Below are 26484 nucleotides of genomic sequence, written 5' to 3'. Positions count from 1 at the left end.
AAGCTTTCTTTAGTTGTGCCCAGTCTCCTGCGGAGCCGCTATTCCCATGGTCCTTTCGGAGTTCCCAGCATCCACTACGGACTACGAGAAATAGATTTACCGGTGAGTAAAATCTTATTTTTTCAAACACAGCCTGTGACATGGCAGTTAGGATCTGATTGGCTGGTACTTTATCACCTTCCACTTTATCACTTCATCAAGCTTAATAAATCTGCCCCTTTGTATCTTAAGTTCTTAGCCCGTTCCCGCCACCAAAAACCACTTGACAGTTCTGCAGGTCTTTGTGGCAACCAGTCACCACTGCTCTCTGCACTGATTCCCAGTACTCGGGACAAATGTCCTAACTGTTAGGGTGGTAGGAAACCCCCTCTTTCCCCCACACGCCCCCAGTCTGGGCAATTAGGAGGTTGGTGAATGGGTTAATGCACATACAAGTGATGTTCTAGAGCAGGGATCACGATAAGTGTCTTTCCCGAAAGACAGGTTGATGTTTTTGGGGTGGTAGTGCCAAGCATTACTCTGGCACACAGGCCCACTGCCTACATACAATTCTCCTGCCTAATAACTTGCTCATCTCAATAACATATCACCTCTAGGATGTACAGGATGCCAGACATGTTCCATGTTTACAACCTTTATTTTTGCAGCAGACGTCCCAAGTTATGGCTGGAGAATTGTTCTTGCACAGCAAATACAAAGCATATTTAAAGTTAAATATATATAAAAAAAAAATCCTATACAATAGTCTGGTGGCTCTCAAAGATGTTATCGGGACTCATAAACTGAGATTGCTACACTACCCTCCACCTGTGCTTCAATGAGACCTAAGTTCATAAGTACATCCGAAAGGCCCCCCCCCCCCCCCACACTCTCCCCCACAAAAACTTGAGTGCACCAATGGTAATTAAGAATCCATTGTAATGTATGCGGAAATGCAGCAGAGTGGGCGACAGGAAGTGACATCACACCGAGGTTGCTTCTTGGCAATGCAGAAGTGCAGAATCCTGTGCTGGTTGCATGCATTTATCAGCCACTGTGGGACTATAAGGCTGGTATATGGCTGGCATGATGGTCTGAAGAATTAGGAGCGTCAGCGACTGGATTACTCTGGTACAGATTGGCACTTTGGAAAGTTTTCTGTTGTTTATCCACCAGCGGTTACACAGCCCAATGAGTTCACACACTGGGCACAGTTCCCAGTGAATAATCAGTTTATCGCTCAGGCTGGTCCTACTGATATCACACCTCCGCCTCAATGCTGTTTCCTGTGCTCGCAGCCTGTTTTCCGTTTTGTGTATTCTCTTCCTCTTCCCTGTTGTTATGTACCATTTCTTTAAACACTTTTGTTTCTACGGCCTCTTTTTCCTCTTTTTTCTTGGTGAACAGTAAGTTTGTCTTGTACCTGTACAGAAAATCATATGTAAAATAAATTGTCATCGCACTGTAAAACAGTATATGAATGCTGCATACTATACGTAGTTTTGTATGGTCTGGCCAAGTTAGGTGTTGGGTGGACTGTTTCAAGGTCAAACATCAAAAACTAGTCATCATTATCAACCATGAGTTATGGCAAAGTGTTGGGGGGTTTGTTGGGAAAGGCATGGGGATTCTGAAAGGTGCTGAAATACTATTCTTCTAACCCAGGAAGGATTATCTTCACGTTTAGAGTTGTCCTAATCCTCTTCATTCACTTGTATGGACTTGTCTGGGCCTCATGACATTATCTGGTGGTTTGGATGGTCCTCTTGCTCCTTTGAGGTCTAGATGTTCTGTTGTACAGTATGTACTTATATCAAATGAATATTGTAGGACAATGCAGAGTCTTACGAGCAGGGCCCTCCTCTCTTGTGTTCTTCCTAGCACACACCATGTGCTCCTCTCTCTTCTCTCTTTCACCACTCAGTGACTGTGACTCAGTGAGTTGCCCAACCCATGCCCCAGTGATATGTATTTTATGTTTACCCTCTATGGTACTGCTCTTCACCTATATGGGGGAATTCAAGTGTTTTGGTCACCGGCAGCCACTAGATGGCACCCTACGGAGCAATTCAAGTGTTGCTCTGTTCGGGCGCGGCCAGATGCCGGCGCTGACATTACTGTTCCGTAATTTTGATGGGTTGGTAACTAGTAGTATTAATAATAATAATAATAATAATAATTATAGGAAGTGCAGTGTATTTCACGTGGCATTTTTACCTTTAACACCATGCACATTTTCTGGAGCATCCACAGACCCACCAGTATGTGCGTTTCACCGTTGACCAAGGTGGAGGCATAGACCAGGATGGCTGCATGTCTCCTGGACAAGTAGCAGCAGAGAGAAACGTACGTCTGCAGTCTGTGACATAAGTCCCTCTTAGTGTATTCTGTGTCAGTGACAGGAGCTGTGGTAAGTGTCTCTGATTGGATATTATACATAAGATATAACAGACAGATTGTGATGTTCTTTCAGCACTTTTCCGATGGGAAGTTTTAACCTATTCTCTTTCGAATCCTTAAATATATTTTGTGTGATTGCGGTGAGAGGAAGGATGTAATTGTCTTTAGCTAATCAGAGGAGTCATGCTGATGCAACAGACTTACTTTTTAATGTAGCAAATGGCAAGGACCACGGCTGCTATAAAAAATAGCAGCGCCAATATGAGCAGCGTTGTCGGTAATCCTGTTGAAGAATGAAAGAATGTGATTGGGTAATTCAGTGATGGAGCATCAGAGCAAGTGATAATAACTGGTAACTTGTACAGTATCTCACATCTATAGATACACTCATTAATCTCTGCATTCATTGTAATTAGACATAGATCATTCAATAACTGATCTTCATAATAACACACCTCCCTGAGTTGGCCACACCTAATCCGAGTACTGGTGCCCGGAAGAGGTGTCGGCAGCCGCTGGGGAATATTTGGGTGCAGATTGCAGATCTCAGGAGATGTGTCAGAGGTCAGGCAGGGCGTACTGCTGGTGCATATCAGAAGGTAGGCAACCATAGCCTGAAGCAGCCAATCAGCTCTCAACTGTCATTTTTCAAACTCAGCCTGGGACATGGCAGTTAGGAGCTGTTTGGCGGGTACTTTATCTCTGTTCACTTTTATCTCCATCGAAGGCTTAGTAAATAGACCCCTTAGTCTGTTTTTATTACTGGTTTGTTCCCACTAAAGTGCAATGGAATATGGTGTTATATAAGTAACTGTTAATTACTAAATAAGTAAATAAGGAGTCTATGTACAGTACTAAACCTTGGAGAGAGATAAAGTGGACAGAGATAAAGCACCAACCAATCAGCTCCTGTCATTTTTAAAAACCCAGCCCGTAACATGGCAGCTAGGAGCTGATTGGCTGGTACTTTATCTCTCTCGCTGTACTTTATTACTCTCAAAGGCTTAGTGCATAGACCAGTGGTTCCCAAACTTTTTTTAATCACGGCACCCTAGAGTATCAGAATATTTTTCACGGCACCCCTGGGCCAAAAGTTTCTTATTGAGAAATTCTGATTACTTTTTTTTAAATTAAGTAAACTGTGTTTATATGTCATCCTTAGGTTCAGTTAAGTGGTGAGGGACAGGAATCACTTGTTTGTCCACATATTTTATGATTGGAAGCCAAAAGCATTGGTTTTGTCTATTACATTTACCGTAAATAATTCAAATTGGTCCTGGACCGTCAACCCCAGGGTGTCTAGGCACACAGTTTGAGAACCACTGGCATAGACCCATATATCATTTAATAAATAAACATATTTCAATTATAATTTTTTTCCAGTTATTCCAGTGAATTCCTGTAATCAGCAAAGTGAGTTTAATTAGATGTTCCGGTCAGTCTAAAATTAACACTTAGGCCCACAATATTAGGGGGCCTGTTTATCAATTTTTTAAATAAAATAATGGGGGTCATTCCGAGTTGTTCACTCGCAAGTGAATTTTAGCAGATTTGCTCATGCTAAGCCGCCGCCTACTGGGAGTGAATCTTAGCATCTTAAAATTGCGAACGATGTATTCGCAATATTGCGATTACACACCTCGTAGCAGTTTCTGAGTTGCTTCAGACTTACTCGGCATCTGCGATCATTTCACTGCTTGTCGTTCCTGGTTTGACGTCACAAACACACCCAGCGTTCGCCCAGACACTCCCCCGTTTCTCCAGCCACTCCTGCATTTTTTCCGGAAACGGTAGCGTTTTTTCCCACACGCCCATAAAACGGCCTGTTTCCGCCCAGTAATACCCATTTCCTGTCAATCACATTACGATCACCAGAACGATGAAAAAGCCGTGAGTAAAAATCCTAACTGCATAGCAAATTTACTTGGCGCAGTCGCAGTGCGGACATTGCGCATGCGCATTAAGCGGAAAATCGCTGCGATGCGAAGATTTTTACCGAGCGAACAACTCGGAATGACCCCCAATGTGAAAACAGGTGCATTATTTTAGTATCATCTTTATTTTAGAATCACCTTAATGTACAAAAGGGCTTAGGGAAGAGTTTCCAATTAAAAAAAAGAAAGAAATACTCCAAGCTCTTAAATTTGTATTTACTTGTAATGGAAAATGTGATCTGACAAAACTTACTAAACTAAATTGTAAATAATCCAGAGGGGGAGCCTTGCGATAATAGCGCTATCTTCAGATGGCATAATGCAGGCTGTCCTGTTTCCCTACTCCTGCTCTGCACTCCCTGCATGCTGACAGGCAGATCAGAGCTCACAGACAGCTTATGTGACCAGTGTCTTTAGACCACAGACTGATCTTGGTGAAAATAAATATTTCAAATAGAAAATAATAAAATTAAAGTTACCTGCACATAGGGACCAGGGATCGTTGATCTCCTTCTGTGACCCGGTCACCCAATACGTGCAGTCAGCTTAGTTCCCGGCAGGCACTTTCATTGCAGCTGAGCTGACAGCACAGATCAGTTGATTTGGTCACAGGGAAGGAGACATTGATCCTGCTGCAGGGATGGCCAAGGAGCGCAGGAAAATGAAAACCTAAATTAACACCCCCACACCAAAACCTATTTGTTTCCAACATCACTGTTTATCCTGCAAGCACTGGCTCCATGGGCCCTCAGACCTGCATCCCTGACATGTGCCATGGAGCCTTTAGTACTAAAAGTACTATACTATACTAGCAGGGTTAGAGGAAGGGGAGCACCCCACAGGTAGCTCTTAGACCCCCCCCCCCCACCCCCCCCCAGGTTTTATAGTTTTTATTCTGCCTGCATCCACCTATAATAAATACTAAAGCCCCATCATTCATAACATTAAAACAAATCAGTCTACTAATTATAGTGATTTGCCGCATGTACCTCCAAATATGACTCTCTCGCTTTTGTGTAGCAGCTGCTTCGGGGACACCTGATTTTCCAAAGTGCTGGGCAGTTCCGCAGTTGGTGCTTGGCTCTGTGTCGCAGGTTGCTGTGTTGTCCTCAGTGATGTCTGCGTTGTGGCAGGTAATGCCCGAGTGGATGAGTCCTTTAGAGTGGTCAGTAGATCCCGCTGGGTTTTTGGAATGGCCTGCAGAGTCTGCGCTTCTGTTTCTGAGTTATGGCGGATCGGCACTGTTGTAGACTCAGACAGTGGCACCACTGTGCTCGGTGGCCTGGTCACCATGAGCTCTGGTTTGCAAGAATTGATTTGGGTATCTGAAATGAAATCAGCAGGAGATGAATGGGGAAACCCAAACGTGTCACCTGTGGTACAACAGCAGTAATTAAATAGCAGCAATTCACAGTACAAACCACCCTAATAGGAACTGATTGGGACAGAGTCCAGCGCTCCTCACTGAATGGACATTCCCCATTTCCAGACCATTACATATCAATCAGCCGCTGCTAGAGCCCAAAGGGCTTGCCAACACTCAAATCAGGCGTGAAACGGCCATAATGTGTCATTTTCTTGGCCCTTTCTTCTATGGCTCTGCTATTACAGCATGTGTTAATGAATGAAGCTATTCTTATATGTTTCCTGTTATGATGGCAACATTTTAATTGATGGTTTTTAGTTATTACAAGTGTGTATCCAAGAGGAAAGGAACACGTGAATCCTCTACTCAGTCACTGTTCAATAACCCTGTGCTTCTGACATCTGGAAAACATGCACTGCTGAGGGTGACATACCATTTCCAGAGAGCAAGGGGTTCCTTACCCACGGCCATCACTGTCTTCAGCAGATCATATTTTGGGGATTTCCCCTTTTATCAACTGTCGGGCTAATCACTTGCGCAGTCAGAGTATTACCTGCTCATTACTAAGGAAATCCTGTAAACATGACATGTTGGCAGTTCCCAAGGACTGGAAAGCCTGTGCAGTATTTCGGCATGGGAAGGGAAATAACATTTTGAAATGGTTAGTTCTAAATCCAAGTTGGGTAAGGAAGCTCTGATGTCGCCAGGGGAGGAGCCACGTCACCAGGGGGAGGACCCATGCCCGAACCGGGTGCTCGAAATCTACCCTCGCGGGCTCACTTCACTCGCCACCGGGTTACTAAAGGTAGTAGTTGGTGGCGTGGATAGTAGAAGAACTATCCCGCTGACCTAGCTCCTCCCCGTGGTGACAAGGCTCCTCCCCCTGATGTCATAGGTCCTTTAGGCCACTTGAATCTAGCATCAACCCTTTCGAAATGGTCTTTATGATTATCTCTCAGATACATCTCAGAGTGCATGGGGCTACATGGAGGGTGATGGGGAATCTGAGATATCCACACTGCAATAAACGTTAAAAGTAGGTAAGAGTGAATTGAATAGCTTTTGTAGGATAAAGACAGATACCCACTGACATCATTTATCATTTAAATCCTGATTTAGCCCCTTTGGATCTACACCCAAATCATCATATCACCTCATCCAGGTAAGGAAACTTGTGTCCATAGAGGAGATGCATTATACCACAGTAAGAATAGTTTACTTACCTGATACATTGAAACAATACGCGTTGAAGTATCCGGAGAGTGGAATGCTCCACGTAAGGACTCCGGTTTGGTTCCGGCCACATTTTTCATTTCGCTGAATTCGTGAAATAACTCCAAATTTGTCTGTTACCCATCCATAGCTGCAGATAACATATACCGGTTACAGGGCAGAACACGCGTGACGTCACAACATAGTTATGGTAGAGAATACATGTAACGGTCACATGTGAGAACATGTGTGACTGTTAAAGGTGAGAACACATATGAAGGTAGCAGGTGAAAACACATGTGATGGTGGTTCGGGATTCCAGGTGTCGGTATTTTGACACTGGGATCCCGAGCTCCGTCGGGATTTTGATGCCGGCATTATGCCGTTGTTGGGGATTCTGGCGTCGGTATTTCAACCGCCGGGATCCTGTATGGCAGCATTTTAACTACATCCCGTAAGAACACATGTGACAGTTATAGGGGAGAACACGTGAGGGTTACAGGTGAGAACATATCTGACTGTTACAGGTGAGAACATAGGTGACAGTTACAGATGAGAAAACATGTGATGGTTACAGGTAAGAACACATGCAATGGTTATATTTGAGAATATGCGACTGTTACAGGAGAGAACACATGTGACTGTAACAGGAAAGAACACATGCAAGGGTTACAGGAGGGAATACATATGGGGGTTACAGGAAGAATATGTGTGATGGCTATGGAGAGAATACATGTAACGGGGTATCCGGACTCCAGGTCGATACCACTTAGGTCGACACCAATTGGTCGATGCGCCTTAGGTCGACACCTGAAATAGGTCGACATAGACAATAGGTCAACATGAGCAAGGTCAACATGGGGGAAAAGTCGACATGAGTTTTCACATTTTTGTAAATTTTTTGAACTTTTTCATACTTTACGATCCACGTGGACTACAATTGGGAACGATAACCTGTGCCGAGCGCAGCGGTAGCGGAGTGAGGCACCTTTCGAGGGGACACTGTGCACTAATTGGGGTTCCCGGTCACATTACGGAGAAAACCGTGCATGTCGACCAACAGTGGTTGACCTAATGACTGTCGACCTATATGAGGTCAACCTAAAGACTGGATACCCAAACGTAGACCCTCACCACACTTCGGGCAAGTTTAATATTCCCAATAGCTGTCCACATAGATAGTAAATCAAGCAAATGTTGGGAAAACATGTGAAAAATCTAAAAAAACATGTACCTGTCGAACATATGGTGTCGACCTATTGACTGTTGACCATTACATTGTTGATCTATCATCTGGATACCCCTAAGACACTAGGATTAGTGTAGGTCCTGTCCTAACAGAACTTGGAAATTCATCTAATCATGTGCCCCATGGGTGATGATTACACATATTGGCTAATGCTAAAGGCCTATGATTTCCATCCAATATCCATGTATTCCACCTTCGCTTTGCTGCAGGGAGGCTGAGGCTTCACCGCACTTGTGATTTTTCTAGTTGACCCTTTGGGTTATGTCCCTCAGATCAAGGAAAGGTAGTGAACCCTTGAGGTTTCCACCTTTCTGCCCTTTATGGGCCACATGGAGATACTCTCTAAGAAATTATTCAAAAAGACAGGAGGGGGGGCGTGGCCACGGCAGCACCGGAGTAGGAAGCAGATCCCGGGAGCTCCCTGGATATAATATCCTTATTTAATATCCTGATACCCTCTGGTGTGCTAAACCACCCTGTTTCCCTTCCCTGCGCTGCAGGGCACCGGCGGGCGACTTCCCCGCTCCCCCTGAGGTCTGTACGGCTGCGGTGGCACACTTCCGGGCCCGCGGCACACTTCCGGGCCCGCGGCCTATATCTTCTCCGGATCCCCGACCTATATTTTGGCGACTCCCGGACCCGTGCCCGGAGCCTTGGAGGCGGCCCGCTGTCGCCGCTGGACACCGCGGAGAGCTGTGAGGACGGCGGCTGGTTCCCCTCTCGAGTGTGGGCTGCAATCTGTGGCCCCGAGCACTGGCTGCACACTTCCGGACCTGCGGCCTATATCCTCTCCAGATCCCCGGCCTAAAGTTTGGTGTCTCCCGGCCGCGCCGTGCCCGGAGCCTTGTAGGCGGCCCGCTGTCACCGCTGGACGCCGCGGAGAGCTGTGAGGACGGCGGCTGATCCCCCTCTTGATTGTGGGCTGCAATCTGTGGCCCCGAGCACCGGAGCACACCCAGCAGCTCCTGGAAGGGATAGGTGGACATTGTATCTGGCGGCCATTTTGTGAACAGCTGCATGGACGGCCCCATTGCTTTGGACTGCTGCTCCAGGACATAGAGGGGATATTATTATTCTCATTTAAAGGCTGCCTGGTCTGCAACTGGTGAGTGACTTTTACCTCCTGGGATTACTGTATACACTGCCTGCATCTGCTATCTCATTTTACATACTGAAAGACTGCATCGCTCCTGATGTCCCCTATACTCTGAGACGCAGCCAGTACCTTCTTCTATATCTGCCTACCACTCAGACGACCAGCTGTGGATATATCTCTACTTGCTACCACCCTAAAAATTTATTACTGCTGTCTCCTTCTATATTTCTGACCTAAGAATATACCGGAGTGTTTATTACTACCTATTGCCCGCCATGGTTTGCGACGGCCAGCGCACGGCGGCGGCGAAGCTGGAGAAATTTGCCAGACAACCTAATCCACCTAACATGCGGGCCTCGCAGGCTGCAACACAGGGGGCCTCTCCGTCCCACTCCTACTCCCCATCTGCTACAGCTGCTGATTCCCCTAACACACCCACAGCTCCATCCCTTCAACAAGTGCTGGAGGCAATAGCGGGGTCGGAGCAGCGTCTTTCAGATAAGATGGAGAAAGTACAGTGTGATCTCTCGCTGCTTCGGCAGGATGTCCAGCGCATACGAGAGAGAGTGGGAGAGGCAGAAACCCGTGTCTCGAATCTGGAGGATATGTGCAGTCCTATGAAACAATCCATTTCCACGGTAACCCAACAAGTAACATCCCTTCAATCTAAGTTACTAGACATGGAGGGTAGGCTGCGTAGAAATAACGTGCGTTTTGTGGGTCTGCCGGAGAGGGAGGAAGGATCCCAACCTGAGGTTTTCCTAGAGTCGTGGCTTAAGGAACTGTACGGCGCTGAATCCTTCACGGCACAGTTTACGGTGGAGCGTGCACATCGGATACCATCTCGTCCTCTACCTCCTGGCGCCCCACCGCGCACCTTCATCGCCAAATTTCTGCATTATAGGGATCGGGACTCGGTCCTCCGGTTGGGACGCACAAAAGGCCCCCTTGTCAGGAATGGAGTTACCGTGTCTGCTTTTCCTGATTTTGCTGCGGACGTCCAGAAGGATCGAGCCCAGTTTATGCCAATTAAGAGACGCCTCAGAGACCTGAACCTCTCCTACTCTATGCTATTTCTCTCCCGGCTCCAGGTAGTAGCGGACGGGGAAGCCAAATTCTTCAATTCCCCCAGAGAGGCGGCACAATGGCTGGACAGATATGCACCAGGAGCGCGCCAGCTAGCCCCGGACTGAGGCCCTGCACAACCTAACCTTTGGGTGGGATCACCGGAGGCCTTTACCCATTGTCCAGGGAGCCCCCCCTTGGCGTTGGTGGCTCAGGACTGTTATTACCCTTGCTCGCTTGTTTTGGTTGAGGGCTTTGCCTGAATTTAGCTTTTGAGAGTTGGGTTCGATTGTTTGGGATCTAAGTATGCCGGAGTTAGGGGTGGTATACGGGGAGGGAGGGAGAGGTCAACGAACAGCTGGTTGCTGTTCCCTCTGCAAGTTTTTTTTTTTCTATAGTTTGTTATTTTTCTTATGCCTCAATTTGTTCTTGAGTATGTTTTTTTTCTTGTGGGAAGTATGTTCGATGCATTGGATACTGTTGTTTATGTTTCAGGGATTGAGTAATATAGCACTGTTCTTGCCCGTACTAGAAACTTTCAGGAATATTCCCTGCGTTGTTCCTCTAGGTTATTACATAGCATATTACCAGGTCTATGGCTAATTTGAAAATTCTGACATGGAATGTTCGAGGTTTAAACAATAAGATAAAACGTTCCTTAGTTTTAACTACACTTTGGAAATATGGCCCGGATATTGCGTGTCTCTGCGAGACTCACTTGGAAGGGAATAGGTTACTGTCACTTAGAAGACCCTGGGTGGGCTGGGCCTATCACGCTTCTCACTCCTCTTCCTCCAGAGGTGTGTCAATCCTGATAAGGAAATCGGTCCAATTTGAGTTAGTGTCGGTCAAGACTGACCAATACGGTCGCTTTGTGTTCCTTGACTGCAGACTAAGTTCCCAACCCTACTACATACTGGCGGTTTATATCCCCCCCCCCCCCCCTTCTCATACGATGTGCTACAGCAGGCCGCTTCATTCATAGCCTCCTCTCCAGACACCCCGGTAGTTTGCTTGGGTGACTTTAACAATGTTATTAACTTAGCTTTAGATAGATGGCGCCCTCCGCTGGCTGCTGGGGTGCGCTCCAGTCCTACTAAATTTGCTGATTTTCTAAATAATTTGCAGTGGGTGGATGTGTGGAGGGCTAGGCACCCTACTACTAGCCAGTATTCATGCTTTTCTGGCACGCATGGTTCGTTCTCCAGAATCGACCTGACCCTGCTGTCCCCCGTCCTTCTCCCCAGTGTGGTTGACGTCCGATACGAGGCCCGGGGTATTTCTGATCACTCCCCTATGGTGTTGACTCTCGCTATGGTGAGTCAGAGGGGTCAATCATATTGGAAACTTCATCCTTCCTGGCTCTTACAAATGGGTGACTGCTCTGACCAGGTGACTCAGTGGGAGGGATATTTTAATGACAATGTGGGCTCGGCCCCGGGAACAGTGGTCTGGGATTCGTTTAAGGCCTTCCTAAGGGGTACGTATATTAGACGCATTTCTGCCCTTAAAACGTCCTGCAGGGAAAGAGAGAGAGCCCTTGAGAGTGACGCCAGAGATTTGGAATCTAAATACTTGGTGGGTGGCACCCCTGCGCTGAAGGTACGCTGGCTGGCGGCTCAGTCGGCGTGGGTGGCTCATCTGTCTGATAAAAACTCGCGCTCGCTTTTATTTCAGGCTACTAATATCTATATGCAGGGCGATAGGCCAGGTGGCCTGCTGGCTCGCCTGGTGCACAGTGACCGCCCGGGGTCTACTATTGCACAGATGACCGGTAGTGATGGCTCCCTCGTGAACACCACACCGGAAATTGCGCATCTATTCCGCTCTTACTATGCTGAGGTCTACAGTTCACAGCTGGTAGACTCGGCATCAGACTTCTCCGCTTACTTAAGAAATATTCCCCTACCCACACTCTCCTCGGAGGCCTCTGAGGTGTTGGAGGCACCCTTGACTCTGGAAGAGGTAACGATGGCTATTGGCTTGTCTCCCAGCGGCAAGGCACCGGGTTATGACGGCATCCCCTCAGAGGTATACAAGACCCACATTGATTTCTTTGGTCCTCGGCTTCACGCCCTATATTCTGATATATTTGTGAATGATCAACTTCCCCCCTCTATGGCGGAGGCGGTTATTATAGTGATCCCGAAGCCCGGAAAGGACCCTAAATCCCCAGAATCCTATAGACCGATATCATTGATTCCTACTGACGCTAAGATCCTGGCAAAAATTTTAGCTGTTCGACTTAACACAGTAATTACCTCCATTATCCACTCCGACCAAACTGACTTTATGCCAGGGATGTCCACTTCTGTAAACCTACGTAGATTATATACCATTTTACAAGTCCCGCATGACTCTCCCTCCGATTCGGTAGTGGTCTCACTGGATGCCGCTAAGGCATTTGACAGTATTGAGTGGTCCTATCTATGGGAAGTCATGACAAGTATGGGATTCGGACCAAATTTTATAAGATGGGTTAAACTACTTTATCAGAACCTGACCGCCAGGATCTCAGTGAATGGCTATGTATCTCCCTCGTTCCGCCTGTATCGCGGGACCAGACAGGGATGCCCTCTGTCCCCAACCCTGTTTGCCTTGGCCATCGAGCCTTTAGCCTGTCTAATAAGGTCTTATCCGGGTATAGTGGGCATTCATACCGGCCCTCGAGAGGACAGGATTGCCCTCTACGCTGACGACATGCTGCTGTTTTTGCAGGATTACACCAGGTCTATGCCCACGTTGTTGCAATTGATTGAGGAGTTTGGTGTATATTCAGGCCTTCATATTAACTAGTCTAAATCCTTCATTATGCGTGTGATTGCCCCCCCCCCCGCTGCTCCTAAAGTCTCCTTGCCGCTATGTTGGACATCGAAATTTAAATATCTTGGGATTCAGGTAACCAATGACCCCTCTGACTTTACACCTTTGAACCTTGATCCGATCATGCAACAGGCTGCTTGTAAAACTAAGACTTGGGGTAAGCTTCCATTGACTGTATCTGGCAGGGTCAGCCTCGTGAAAATGATATTGCTACCTAAGATTCTATATGTGGTCCTTCAATCCCCTGTATTTATTCACCCATCCTTCTTTAGAAAACTGAATAGTGTCCTGTCCTCTTTAATATGGGCTAATAAACGTCCTAGAATACAACTGAACACTCTCACCAAGCTGCGCTGCGACGGAGGTCTGGCTTTGCCAAACTTTCAGATGTACTACTATGCCGCTCAGCTGTCTCATATTAGTGCATGGGTGCAGGATACTGGCGTCACTTCTCTCCATTGGGTATTTATACAATGCTACTTCCCCGACTTGTCTCCCCTGCAGGTGTTGCTGAGTGGGAGCTTGGCCCGGTTCCTTCCTCCTCTTATATATCAAGCCATGAAGGTGTGGCAGGCACTACGAATTCTTTGGAAATTTGATGGATTGGACCCGGACACCCCCCTCTGGTACTCTAAATGGCTCCCTGAACTATATGCGCTCGAGGGACGGGAGGTTTGGGCCCCTAAATTGGTAGTTTCCATTAATCATCTCTATACGGATAATACACTTAAATCCTTCCAACAATTGAAAGATGAGTTTGATTTACCTAACTCCTATTTTTTTAGATACCTCCAACTTAGGCACGCTTTGCAGTCCCAATTCGCCACTTCCCCTCCTCAGATCATACCATTCCCCATTAAGACCTTTGTAAGTAAGCTGGGTCGGGCTAAGATGATTTCCCATGCTTATGGTTACCTACTCACCAAACTGCATACAGACCCATTGACGCGTCTCTGTGTCAAATGGGAAGAAGATCTGGGCCCCATAGATGAGGAGAACTGGGCCCTGGCTTTGGAAACTCCGAGCAGGGTTACCAAATCCATCAGATTTCAACAAATACAATACTTCCTTTTGCACAGAATATATATGACCCCGGTCGGACTGGCTAGACTCGGGACGGGCCGTGCGGGCGACTGCCCTAAGTGTGGGATGACTGCAGGTACTTTTTGGCATCTTCTTTGGGACTGCCCGGAGCTGCGGGCTTTCTGGTCGGGAGTCGGGTCGATTCTGGTGAACACGGGGGTGGACGAGGCCATGCTTACTCCGCAATTTTGTATCCTAGGAATGGGAGGACCTGACTTTATGTCTAGTACAGAGGGCCTCTATGCTCGCAACATGTGTGCAATGGCGAAGGTGTGCATCGCGAGGCTATGGATGGCCCCCAAGGGCCCTACACTCCCCGCTTTTAAGGCCCTAATAAACTACACTGTTTTCAAGGAACGATACATTTATATGAAGCATAATGCCTCCGATAAATTTGATAGAATTTGGTCTCCATGGCTGGACTCCGTATACTCCTTGCCAGACCCTATAACTTAGTGGCACTAGGGTTGCTAATGGGTCCTGGTATTGTTAATATATGATTTCTTTAGGGCTATGGGCTTCCCTCTCACCCAATGGGTTGTGTATGAGAGGTTAGCTCTATGCCCAGCTAGACAGGGTAGGATATAGAATGCTAATATCCCCCAATGTGTCCTCTTCCCCCTATTAATTTTTTTTATTCATTACATTTTTTTATTTTTTTTGAAGAGATTCACCCGGACAAGTTGTCCGTAAGAGTTGTTTTTTGGTTGTTTTTTCTTAATTGGGGAGAAAATCCAAAACGAAGTATAATGAGAGTTCTTGAACACTAGAATGCACGGATTATGCAAGATATCGGTATAAATAAATGTACATACCTAGGCGCCTATGAACGTATGACATAATATCATAATGAGCCGAAAATGAATGTTGTTTCTCGATGTTGACATGTCTTTATGTGTATGGCATGTTACTGATATGCAATGTCCATGTGCAAACTAATCTCCTTCGAAATAAAAATACTTTATTTAAAAAAAAAAAAAAAAAGACAGGAGGACCAGGCCAAAAAAAAAGCACTTACCTGCATGTTTCAAAACCATATCTCCATGCCTTCTCCAACTGAGCCTTGCTGGCGAGCTCCAGTCCCAGTAACTGGCAGACACTCTCAGCCATTGTGTAGTTAAATTTCTTTGTCCGATCCTCATTTTCCACGAGAACCACGCCTGCTATTCTGCATTTTAATGGTACAATGGCTGCAATGGACACAGGTACAGTGAGCCCAAATGTTTTGGAACCCAAATGTCACTCACAACCTAAATGTTGATTGCCAAATCAACTACAACTCCCTAATTTCTGTATAAATGGCTTTCTTTAGCTGGGCCGTTGGTTAATGCTCACATAGCAATGCCTGATAATCATCGCTCTACGTCTACTGAAGCACAAATGTCATAGAATGGAAATATAATACTGGGCAAAGAGACATAACATTTGAAATCATAAAGAACATATAGGTCCATATTTAACAGCCTGCAAGTTTTAGACACCGGGGCTGTTCCGGGGATTTAGCCCGTGGATTTAAAGTTGCAGCAATGCAAATGGCCAAACCAATATGGCTGCTGCTAGATGCCAGAGTATTAGTGCCAGGCTTGCCACGTGAGGCTCCTGCATCTCAGTCACTGGGTCTGGAGGTGACTGTCTCTTTCTGGCTACCCACTTTTCACGCATGCTACACATTAGTTATTGTCATCGCCATCCTCCCCTATATAAAGGGAGGGGGCACTCGCCACTCTCCGGACTTTGTAGTTGTGATCATGTGATGTTACAGGAGCAGAAGATTCAATCCCCCCTCAAGTATTCAAAGCTCCATTGGGCAGTTGTTGTTTGTCTTAGTCTCCAACACTGATGCTATAAATCCTACGGTGTGTGACCCAAACTGCTCCTGACTTCTTGCATATGTTACTGCCCCCCCCCCCCGCTTGTGTACTGACCATTCTATTATCTCCTTTTAGCTCTCTCTGGCATTCCTGCTCCATAACCAGACCTGGCCATCTGACCATTCTCATCTAACTGGTGTTGCTGCGGGATGCGGTCAAGATGCCGCCGGCCGAAATCCCGGCGGTCGAAATACCGACGCCGGAATACCGACCGCCACAATCCCGACATATTCTCCCTCCGTGGGTGTCCACGACACCCATAGAGGGAGAATATAATTGTGTGCCGAGCATGGCGAGCGAAGCGAGCCCGCAAGGGGCTGCGTTCCGCTCGCCGCCCCTGTCGGGATTGTGTGGTCGGGATTCCGGCGTCGGTATTTCGACCGCCGGGATTCCGGCCGGCGGCATTTAGTACTGATCCCGTTGCTGCTGGGTGCAGCTAATCCCACATCTCCTCGCGGAAGTCCATTATGACTGCCACCAGTATGTTTGACCTCACACCCCTGTTATTGGTTGTGCTAGTTCCAACTACTATAGAAGATCAATATTTCAGTTATGAAGTGCGATACAATTAGAAACATAGAAACATAGAATTTGACGGCAGATAAGAACCACTTGGCCCATCTAGTCTGCCCCTTTTTTTTTAACCATATTTTTATCTCAAACTTTATTTGATCCTTATTTCTTTGTAAGGATATCCTTATGTCTATCCCATGCATGTTTAAATTGCTCTACTGTCTTAGCCTCTACCACCTCTGATGGGAGGCTATTCCACTTGTCCACTACCCTTTCTGTAAAGTCATTTTTTCTCAAATTTCCACGGAACCTCCCCCCCTCCAGTCTCAATGCATGTCCTCGTGTCCTATTGCTTCTCTTCATTTGAGGAATGTTTCCCTCCTTGACTTTGTTAAACCCCTTGATATATTTGAAAGTTTCTATCATGTCCCCCCTTTCCCTTCTCTGCTCCAAACTATACATGTTGAGATTTCTTAGTCTTTCTGGGTATGTTTTGTGACGTAGGCCATGCACCATTTTAGTTGCCCTTCTTTGTACAGTCTCTAATGTATTAATATACTTTTGAAGATATGGCCTCCAGAATTGAACACAGTATTCTAGATGAGGCCGTACCAATGACCTATACAGTGGCATTATTACTTCTTTCTGCTGCTGATTCCTCTCCCTATGCAGCCAAGCATCTGACTAGCCTTCCTCATTGCCTTGTTACATTGCTTACCTGCCTTTAAGTCACTTGAAATAGTGACTGCTACAGTAAATCCCTTTCCTCCTCAGTAGTTTCCAGTATAGTGCCATTAATACTACATTTAGCCTTTGGATTTTTGAGACCCAAGTGCATGATTTTGCATTTTTTGGCATTAAACTGTAATTGCCACACTCTTGACCATTCCTCTAGTCTACCTAGATCCTCAATCATTTGTTTTACCCCACCTGGTGTGTCTACCCTGTTGCATACCTTTGTGTCATCTGCAAAAAGGCATACTTTCCCTTTAATGCCATTTGTAATGTCACCAATAAAGATATTAAAAAGCACTGGTCCAAGTACAGATCACTGGGGTACTCCACTGGTAACATTTCCCTCCTGTGAATGCACTCCGTTTACCACAACTTTCTGTTTTCTATCCTGCAACCAAGATCTTATCAATTCAATAATCCTAGTATCCAATCCCAAGCTTCCAAGTTTATTTAGCAGTCTGCGATGTGAAACAGTGTCAAAAGCCTTACTAAAGTTTAGATAAGCTATATTCATGGCTCCACCTTTATCCACCACTTTCGTCACACAGTCAAAAAAGTCAATAAGATTTGTTTGACATGATCTCCCCTAGGGAAATTTGGCCTATAACAAAGCTCCAGCATGCCTGTGATTTCATATCCCCTGTGATTTACCCAAGACTTGGCTTGCTGTTTCTCTCAGAGTATATTACATCAGTCTATAACACTAGGAGCCAGTACGGGGCACACAATTAGATATTGTATATAACACTGGCACACAGTATAGTATTGCACTGCTCATATTGAAAAGTTAGACTATAACACTGTACAGTAAAATAACAAAGAACATATATGTGTTACTGCTATATGATTATTTGAACATGGAATGTCAAAAAGTGCTCATAAAAATGTGGCATGTGTTTTGAACCAAATTACTGATCATTCAGATGATTTATACTAACGGAAGCCAAACAATCTAATTATTTCATGCTCAAATTCTAAAATTTTAAATGGAAAAAGAGTTACATAAAGACAACCTATTAATAACATATGGTTTCTCGAGAAAGCAAACTTAATTCAATAAAGATTAGTGATATCATTATGAGTGCACCCTATCAATTCACTAGGAACCAGTGACATCACTGAGAGTGCAGCCTATCCAGTCACTATTAGCCAGTGACATCACTGAGAGTGCAGCCTAGCCAGACACTATATCTAACATGGCCACTAGTCATGATCACATTTCAATTGTATTATATTCTATATAGACATAGGACACTACAACCCCAACATGACCTGACTGCTGAACATGACCATAATACAACTATACCACACTAGTCTATACAGACATAGGACACTACAACCCCAACAATACCTGGCACTGGACATGACTATAATACATTTATTATACCTTATACAGACAATAGGACACTACACCCCAACATGACCTGACCGCTGGCCATGACCATAATACAATTATACCACACTAGTCTATACAGACATTGGACACTACAACCCCAACATGACCTGGCCACTGGACATGACCATAATTCATCTATTATACACTATATAGACATAGGACACTACACCCAACATGACCTGGCAACTGAACATGACCATAATACATCTATTATACCCTATACAGACAATAGGACACTACACCCCAACATGACCTGACCACTGGCCATTACCATAATACATCTATTACACCCTATACAGACATAGGACACTACACCCCCAACATGACCTGACCACTGGCCATGACCATAATACATCTATTACACCCTATACAGACATAGGACACTACACCCCCAACATGACCTGACCACTAGCCATGACCATAATACATCTATTACACCCTATACAGACATAGGACACTACACCCCAACATGACCTGACCACTGGACATGACCATAATACATCTATTATACCCTATACAGACAATAGGACACTACACCCCAACATGACCTGACCACTGGCCATTACCATGATACAATTCTATTATACGCTATACAGACATATGATGCTTAACCCCCAACATGACCTAACATGACCTAATCAATGGACATGACCATGATATAAGTCTGTCACATTCTATACATACATACTCCCCCAACATTACCTGACCACTGGCCATGACCATAATACAATTCTATTATACTTTATATAGACATAGGACACTACACCTTCAACATGCCCTGACCACTGGACATGACCTTAATACATCTATTACACCCTATACAGACACAGAACACTGAACCGCTGACCGCAAAGTTCCCACCATTGAACATAATGGAGGGGGCTGTGCAATGCGCGTCTGAGAGCTCAGACACGCATAGCCAATCAGGAGAGTGCCACGACGTGGCGCTCCCTGATTGCCTGAAGGGACCCTCTGTGACATCAGTCACGGGGGGTCTCTGCATTCGGGGAAAGGGGTCCCATGTGTAAACATGGGACCCCTTTCAGTTTGTGGATCGGGTATGCGGTTTTTTTTTTTTTGCCAAGTACGTGGATTACAAATATCACTGGACACTGGATTTAGGTGAGTATAATTTTATTTTCAGGTACCCCGGATTGTCGTCGACATTGGAGACGTGGGCAGAGTCGGCGTGTCAACATAGGTAAGTAAGTATGTAATAAAGTTTTACTTTCAAGGTGTGCGTGTCCTGTTTTTATTTGGGTATTTTTTTTGCAGAAGAACTACAGGTACCAGCGGGCCCATTTTACCCCCGCATGCTGGTACTTGTGGTTCTCCAAGTACCAGCTTGAGGGGGAGGCTTGCTGGGACTTGTAGTTCTTCTGCAAAAACAATATTCTTTCATTTTCAACAAGGCTATCAGCCCCCCATCCGCAGCCCATGGATAGGGGGGGACAGCCTCGGGCTTCACCCCTGGCCCTTGGGTGGCTGGGGGGGGGACCCCTTGATTTAAGGGGTCCCCACTCCTCCAGGGTACCCCGGCCAGGGGTGACTAGTTGGGTATTTAATGCCACGGCCGCAGGGAGCGGTATAAAAGTGTCCCCCGGCTGTGGCATTATCTCCCCAGCTAGTGGAGCCCGGTGCTGGTACAAAAAATACGGGGGACCCCTATGCTTTTTGTTTCCCGTATTTTTTGCACCAGGACCAGGCGCAGAGCCCGGTGCTGGTTGTTAAAATACGGGGGATCCCCTGTCATTTCCCCCCCCCCCCGTATTTTTGCAACCATGACCGGCTTAAAGAGCCCGAGGCTGGTTATGCTTAGGAGGGGGGACCTCACGCAATATTTTCCCGTGTTTTTTAACCATTTCTGCGCCGTCGGAAAAGTCAAATCCAGGACACACTTATCCGTCAATTCCTCCGTTTTTCGACAGCGGGACTGTCGAATCCGTTTTGTATTGAATATGTCGAATTCCGGCACCCCCCGGCCGGAATTCGACTGTAGAATTGTGTTGAATTTAAAAACGGTCGAATTCCAGCCGGAATTCAACCGCAATTGCATATACCCCATAGGACCCTACACCCCCAACATGACCTTACCACTGGCCATGACCATAATACATCTATTACACCCTATACAGACATAGGACACTACACCCCCAACATGATCTGACCACTGGACATGACCATAATACATCTATTACACCCTATACAGACATAGGACACTACACCCCAACATGACCTGACCACTGGATATGACCATAATACATCTATTACACCCTATACAGCTATACAGACATAGTACACTACACCCCCAACATGACCTGACCACTGGACATGATCATAATACATCTATTACACCCTATACAGACATAGGACACTACACCCCAACATGACCTGACCACTGGATATGATCATAATACATCTATTACATCCTATACAGACATAGGACCCTACACCCCAACATGACCTGACCACTGGCCATGACCATAATACATCTATTACACCCTATACAGACAATAGGACACTACACCCCAACATGACCTGACCACTGGATATGACCATAATACATCTATTACAGCCTATACAGACATAGGACACTACACTCCCAACATGACCTGACCACTGACCATGACCATAATACATCTATTACACCCTATACAGACATAGGACACTACACCCCAACATGACCTGACCACTGGATATGACCATAATACATCTATTACACCCTATACAGACATAGAACACTACACCCCCAACATGACCTGACCACTGGACATGACCATAATACATCTATTACACCCTATACAGACATAGGACCCAACACCCCCAACATGACGTGACAGCTGGACATGACCATAATACATCTATTACACCCTATACAGACATAGGACACTACACCCCAACATGACCTGACCTCTGGCCATTACCATAATACATCAATTACACCCTATACATAGTACACTGCACCCCAACATGACCTGACCACTGGACATGACCATAATACATCTATTACACCCTATACAGACATAGGACACTACACCCCAACATGACCTGACCGCTGGACATGACCATAATACATCTATTACACCCTATACAGACATAGGACACTACACCCCAACATGACCTGACCTCTGGCCATTACCATAATACATCAATTACACCCCATACATAGTACACTGCACCCCAACATGACCTGACCACTGGACATGACCATAATACATCTATTACACCCTATACAGACATAGGACCCAACACCCCCAACATGACCTGACCACTGGACATGACCATAATACATCTATTACACCCTATACAGACATAGGACACTGCACCCCCAACATGACCTGACCACTGGACATGACCATAATACATCTATTACACCCTATACAGACATAGGACACAACACCCCCAACATGACCTGACCACTGGACATGACCATAATACATCTATTACACCCTATACAGACATAGGACCCAACACCCCCAACATGACCTGACCACTGGACATGACCATAATACATCTATTAGACTCTATACAGACATAGGACACTACACCCCCAACATGACCTGACCACTGGATATGACCATAATACATCTATTACACCCTATACAGACATAGGACACTGCACCACCAACATGACCTGACCACTGGACATTACCATAATACATCTATTACACCCTATACAGACATAGGACCCAACACCCCCAACATGACCTGACCACTGGATATGACCATAATACATCTATTACACCCTATACAGACATAGGACACTACACTCCAACATGACCTGACCACTGGCCATGACCATAATACATCTATTACACCCTATACAGACATAGGACACTACACCCCAACATGACCTGACCACTGGCCATGACCATAATACATCTATTACACCCTATACAGACATAGGACACTACACCCCCAACATGATCTGACCTCTGGCCATTACCATAATACATCAATTACACCCTATACATAGTACACTGCACCCCAACATGACCTGACCACTGGGAATGACCATTATTCAATTCTATACCTCTCTGCCACTGTGCAGTTATGTTTTATATTACACATCTTTGCTCTATTACTTATTCGTAATGACACATGAATCATTACAATTGCACACCAGGGACTGTGTCCAGCCAAATGGTAACTAGGAGCAGAATACCTGGGAGCATCCTGGGAACCAGTTACAGTTGGCACCTACTGTATGTTCACGGTCATACATCACGTGTGCTGTAGCACGCTAATTATATCTTGCAAGAATTCCCAGATTTGCTTCCGTACTGCATTCTGCTTTACCAGCTCTTCCACTTGGCCGATGTTAGTAAATCACAAATAATCCAGCATGCAATGCGTCCAACGTACTGTATAACCAGGCCAATCCACCTTTGGCCAAGTTGCCATGTTGAGAAGTATAGATAGCAGTATAGACTGTATACAGAAAATGTACAATTTGCTCCATACATACCTCTTACATCAACAGAGCTGTAGGCTAGGTAAGGAATCAGGAAGAGTGAGAGAACCAGGCAGAGGCACCCACAGCGACACAACATCTTCACCTAAATTCTGTAGCTGTGCTGAGGATCCTGGATCTGGTGATCCGCTCGGAGTGCTGTGCAGTGAATGAAGATCTACAGTAGGTGGCTCTTTGCTGTCTGACAGTGAGTCCTGAGAATAAGGATTGCAATTCATAAACATCCCTGTTTTCCTGTCAGCTGGAGGACGGGACTCCTGACGTAAGAAGCCTCTGTTATCTTTAGGTGGATGACTGGAAAACTGCACTAATGCTGATTCAGGCAACACCGAGCGGAGGAAGCGCAGTAACCTGAGGTCTAGGAGGGACCGTGTAAACAGATTCTTTACTCATGTGCCAGGCTGCAGCTATTGGGTAGGAAAATGATCATTAAATACATTGTGCAGCGTGTGTGCAGGGCTTACGTGCAGGGTGCTGTCAGTCACTATTATAATGTGGCGGGACTGCAAACTTCTCCCCATGAAGTGACAGATCCCTGAACCCCAAAATGTATGGCTTTTAGGGGGTGATTCTGAGTTGTTCGCTCGCTAGCTGCTTTTAGCAGCTTTGCACACGTTAAGCCGCCGCCCTCTGGGAGTGTATCTTAGCTTAGCAGAATTGCGAATGAAAGATTAGCAGAATTGCGAATAGAAATTTCTTAGCAGTTTCTGAGTAGCTCCAGACTTACTTAGCCATTGCGACCAGCTCAGTCCTTTTCGTTCCTGGTTTGACGTCACAAACACACCCAGCGTTTGCCCAACCACTCCCCCGTTTCTCCAGCCACTCCTGCGTTTTGCAACTCGAACGCCTGCGTTTTTCTGCACACTCCCATAAAACAGCCAGTTTCTGCCGTGACACACCCACTTCCTGTCAATCACACTACGATCACCACAGCTATGAAAAAGCTTCGTTATGCCATGAGTAAAATACCTAACTTTTGTGTAAAATAACTAAGCGCATGCGCAGTTAGCGTATAATCGCAGTATAGCGAAAATCGGCAACGAGCGAACAACTCGGAATCACCCCCTTAATGTGAGCCGTAAAGGTAAAATAAACAATTCTTCTGTTTTGCTTTACAATTTAAGGAACATTTTGTCAGTAATTCTATTTTTCTATTATACAGTTACAGTGACTGATAATAAATATGGTTGACATTATTATGTTATACATTGTTTAGGAAAACATATAGGAGAGAAGGAGCAGGGAGACGTTTTATATGGTCAAATAATAGCGGATATTCTCATCATGTTGGGAGAAAGATACTCAATCTGGTTAACCAGGCATGTCCAAACTGCGGTCCTCCAGCTGTTGTGAAACTACATATCCCAGCATGCCCTGACAGTTTTGCTGTCAGAGAATGCTAAAGCTGTGTCAGAGCATGCTGGGATATGTAGTTTCTCAACAGCTGGAGGGCCGCACTTTGGACATGCCTGGGTTAAACCATACTTGAAACGCTCCCTGATTGTCAGGGAGACTTCCATAAATAGCAGATGGCGGATTGGGTTGGAAAATCCAGGCCGGGAAAAGTTCTGGAAGTAGCCCTAATGGGAATGGAGTCTGTTGAGTAGGATGGCCATCAGTGGGTTAACATCAATGGTAACAATCGATGGTACCATTGATGGATAAGATCGATGGTGTGAAACCATCTGTAAGGTAACCATCAATGGTTTTACCCACCGAGGGTACCCACCCCTGCATTAATGTAAAATGAACTGCAGGCCAAACAGAGCCCAGGGGCGGGGCTTTTTGCGGGTGTCAGGGGAGGAGCTAAGCTCTGTGTCCTGACACTTGGAGGGAAATAAAATTAAGAAATTTGGTAGCTTTCAACAGTCAATTGTTAGGTTCCTGGTGCTCAGAACAAGGGAGATGTTATGAAGTGAGTCCAGAGCACCAGGACGTAATGCTGGGAAAGGGGAATGGAAAGGGAATAGCCCCATGCGCCCTATCTCCGTTGTCTCGCCCGTGCTGTCAGTACACTCTTGCGAGACTATGGTTGCTTGAGCCCATGGCAGCCGCGTTTGAAGGGCGGATTACGTCTGCCCAACTTCGATGCCCCCTCAGGTCTTAATGAGAGACAAAGAGTGAACCGAGACAGGGTGATAACAAGGGGCCCTCTAACTAAACAACAAGGCCAGGGGCTACTAACAAACCTAAAACCAAAGTATGTGCGGCTTGCCGCCAAAGGAAAAGAACAACAAAGGAAATGCTGACCACACGCCGACACAATACTTTTGTGTACCGGCGGTGACAGCATAAGCAGAACCCTCTGCAAAACACCAGTGACAGAAATAATAACGGAATACAGCGGCCTAGGCCGACGGACGCGGCAGAGCCGCTACTCACGGAAGCGGTACGAATACTGGCAAACGGACAGGAACCCCCAATGCTGCCGACACAGACTCTCAGAACTGGAGGACAGGCAGAATCCCAAACGACAGACCGGTGGACACCAAGAAGCCAGAAACTCGACCAGGCATAGGCAAAGCCACAGGACTTCTGGACAGGAACGCTTCACGGCAGGACACGGGATCAGACACAGGAATCGACACAGGGACTGACACAGGAATCGACACAGGAAGCAGCTCGACAGACACTGCTACACAGGAGCTCAGGAACTGGCAGGAACAAGCTCAGAACTCAAGCAGACTGGAAACCTAGAAATATCACCAGCGTCTGTGAATTGCACTCAGCCAGCATATAACAGAGAGGCCTAATTAATTATATCATGCAGGTGCCCTGTTGCATGACTCCAAACTGACAAGATGCAATTAGCAGCCAGGTGAGGCTGAACACATGGGAACAGACTGCAATTACACAGACTGACCACTGACAGGAAACAATAATCCTCTAAACCAGAGCAAAGGGAAATCCTGGCCTGCAAGAGAACTAAAAACATAAAATAGGAATGAACCACTACCTGTGGTTCATAACAGTATCCTCTCCTTAAGGGAGAGCTCCAAGCACCCCATGACACCCACGGGGAACATAAACAGAAGTATAACATAAAATACCTAACCGACATGCAAAACAGGAATGAGCCACAGCCGTGGCTCATAACATTAATGGCAGAAACCATCTGGTTCTCCCCCATCGATGGTAAAAGTATTCAACATTGATCACAGACCATTGATGATTTTAAATCATCGATGGCCGACGGTCATCCCTACTGTTGAGTAAGCTTCCTAGTCTTTGCCAATGAAGTTTTTCATTTATGTGAGTCTGGTTCCTAATGTCAGCTGTCACTTTTAT

The 26484-nt window shown here is 45.9% G+C and overlaps 1 protein-coding gene across 1 annotated transcript; it reads right to left on the bottom strand.

Annotated features, from left to right (window-relative positions):
• Positions 1 to 868: 868 nt before the first annotated feature.
• LYVE1 (lymphatic vessel endothelial hyaluronan receptor 1) lies at positions 869 to 23468 on the bottom strand. Its single transcript, XM_063946436.1, has 6 exons — positions 23191 to 23468; positions 15226 to 15397; positions 6903 to 7042; positions 5303 to 5638; positions 2584 to 2662; positions 869 to 1402 (listed from the first exon to the last, which is right to left on the bottom strand). The coding sequence occupies exons 1-6, from the start codon at positions 23273 to 23275 to the stop codon at positions 1240 to 1242; spliced, it is 975 nt and encodes a 324-aa protein (XP_063802506.1). The 5' UTR covers positions 23276 to 23468; the 3' UTR covers positions 869 to 1239.
• Positions 23469 to 26484: the final 3016 nt, after the last annotated feature.

This window comes from Pseudophryne corroboree, chromosome 11 (assembly GCF_028390025.1).
Source record: "Pseudophryne corroboree isolate aPseCor3 chromosome 11, aPseCor3.hap2, whole genome shotgun sequence".
Lineage (NCBI taxonomy): Eukaryota > Metazoa > Chordata > Amphibia > Anura > Myobatrachidae > Pseudophryne > Pseudophryne corroboree.
This window is presented reverse-complemented; position numbering and strand designations above follow the sequence as displayed.